We start from the raw sequence: 2,385 nt of genomic DNA, 5'->3' as shown, positions 1-2,385 counted from the left end.
CCCCCCCCCCCGTCCCACAGGAGTTCTTGGGCAGCTTCAATGGAAGAAGGGAGCCAAGAAGGAGGTCTGACAGAAGTCCAGAAATGATCATTACAACGTGGATTGTGTACATTCTCGCCCGGAAAAGTGTGGGGCTCCCCTTCCCACCAATAACCAGTTCGGTAAGCAGAGCTGGCAGGAGCCCCCCCGGAAGTGCTTCTTTCTTTCTTTCTTTCTTTTTTTCACGTCAAACAACCTTATTGGACAGACCTCTGGTAGTGTATTCTTTTTTTCAAAAGAGTTTGGATCCAGTGGTTTTCTTGTAGCAGAAATGCTGTGGGTGAGGGAGGGGCGTCCAAAAGATCAAAAATCACTTTATAACAAAGATATTTGCACCAGATTGTTCATTGCAGCTCAATTTATAATAGCCAAGTCATGGAAGAAGCTCAAGGGCCCATTGACCTGGAAGTGTTTCTTATCTGTTCTCTCCCCTCCGTGCTCCTGCTGCTCTCAGAGAGGGCTTACAACAACGTAACTTTGGACCAGAGTCAAGGGTGGGTGGGGAGCTGGGTTTCTGGGTTTTCTGGGGTAACCAGCTTACCAATTTGTTCCAGGACATTGATGTTGTGGAGAGCGAGGCTGTAGCCGTAGTACAGCATTGGTTGAAAAAAGTGAGTGCAATTCCTCTGTGACTTAGGGCATCCAAAGTTCTAGAGAGCTGGTCTCAGTGGGTGTGGGGATCTGGACTCCCTTCTACATAGAACTCAAGTTCATCGCTACATACCCTGCCTGGAGTTGAGTCTCATCCACCCAAATGTCTTGGGGCCCATGTCCCAGGAAGAAATGTGTTAGTGTCACCACTAACCCTGGTCTGCTTCTCAAATACCCTGGATTAAGGAACAGTGTCACTTTTAGTTCAAGGACATCTCACACCATGGAGCAGGGCAGGGGACTTGGGGAGGTCTCTGGGACTTCACTGGAAGTTGCCATAGAGGGCTTGTGGCAGGAGAGATATGGAGGGGATGTGTGTAAATATGAGGCATTGTGATGGAGAAGGAAAACAGAGGAAGGAAGAGGAGAACAGGGACTCAGGATGGGACGCAGTGCCACTGTCAGAGGGCAATCATTCACCTTTCAGACAGAAGAAGAGGCCTCCCAGGGCATAAAGGACAAGATGTCCCCCAACTACTCCACTCAGGGCAAAAAGGAGAAGATGTCCTTCAGCTACCCTCCCACCCATGGCCAAGACACACACGTAACCAGAGATTTGGTAACTGAGAGTTTGAGATAGTCGCCGTAGATGGGTGGGGGGAGACGGGAAAGGAAGGAGGCCCTACTTCAGGGTTCTGGGCAAGGGTATCTGGTTGGTGCTGGCCTAGCCAGGGGCTCCATACTGGGCATCCATCATCTGGCACCCTCCCGGATTTCCTAGATGAAGCACCAGTTCTCAAAGGCTGATTTGTCAACAAGCCAGAGTCAAGATGTGCTGGAGGAGAGAACAAGAATCCAGTTCATAAGATGGAGGTAAGTCATCCCGTTTGCCTTGAGTGGAGGCACCAGCCCCTCCCTCCGGGATTCGGACCAATAGGAACCCACAGATATACTTCCCTAGAGCTATTCTCTCCTTTGGTGGAGAAATTCTTCAGTCTTCCCTTGGGGTCTGAAGGGCATATTCTTGCTATCTTGAAAGTCTGGCTTATCTCTACATTTAGAAATGACTGGAGGGGTTGGAAAACCTGGGCTTGCTCTCTCTGTCTTAAATGCTTCTGAATACATTTCAGACTTCTGTTATTTTTGCACTTGAGTTGTTCAGAAGTGGCCATGCTTTAAAGAGCTAAAAGAAAAATAAGCTCTTAAAATGCAAAAGCCAAAACCCTCATTTGCAACTGAGGTTTCCCTGTGCCTGAGGCTACAGAGTCCTGTGCTTCACACTGCCCGTGGTCCCACAGCCCCTCCTGGCTGCAGGCTCAGGTGAGGAGCTGGGCTGGAGCCACCTCCCTCTGGGTCAGACTTCCTAATAGCCTTTCCGGCGCCTTTGCTCATGGGGCCTCTGGTCCAGTCTAACCCAACCACCCGTTACTGGGAAGCCCCCAGTGCGGGCTTTGCTCTCTGCTGGGAAGGGTGTTGTATTTTTCAAGAAATGTACTTTTGCTTCCCTATAGGTACTAGGTGAACCTGTTTCTGCCCCTTCTCCTGGCATCTGTGTTTTAGGGTTATTTAAATGCACAGAAATTATATAACAGGAAGGACTAACGGTGGAATTTGAGAGTTTCCCTGAGAAAATTATTTTTTACATGGCGAACCTTAGGCAGATCCTACTTTATCAATGCCAGTGATTGCAATCCGGGCTTTCTGTGCCTAGCACGGTTGCACTGTGGAGTTCTCTTTTTTTTTTTTTTTTTTTTT

General features: G+C 48.8%; 1 protein-coding gene across 1 annotated transcript in view; it reads left to right on the top strand.

Moving 5' to 3' along the window:
- The first annotated feature begins 83 nt into the window (after positions 1-83).
- Positions 84-2,385, top strand: part of SPATA19 (spermatogenesis associated 19) — a 4,668-nt gene continuing 2,366 nt past the window's right edge. Inside the window, exons 1-4 of the mRNA XM_012808943.1 lie at positions 84-161; positions 594-650; positions 1,118-1,249; positions 1,412-1,503. Of these exons, the coding sequence (XP_012664397.1) occupies positions 84-161; positions 594-650; positions 1,118-1,249; positions 1,412-1,503 (359 nt within the window). The remainder of the gene's footprint in view (positions 162-593; positions 651-1,117; positions 1,250-1,411; positions 1,504-2,385) is intronic.

Source organism: Otolemur garnettii, unplaced genomic scaffold (assembly GCF_000181295.1).
Source record: "Otolemur garnettii isolate 467f Iridium unplaced genomic scaffold, OtoGar3 scaffold00097, whole genome shotgun sequence".
Lineage (NCBI taxonomy): Eukaryota > Metazoa > Chordata > Mammalia > Primates > Galagidae > Otolemur > Otolemur garnettii.
This window is presented reverse-complemented; position numbering and strand designations above follow the sequence as displayed.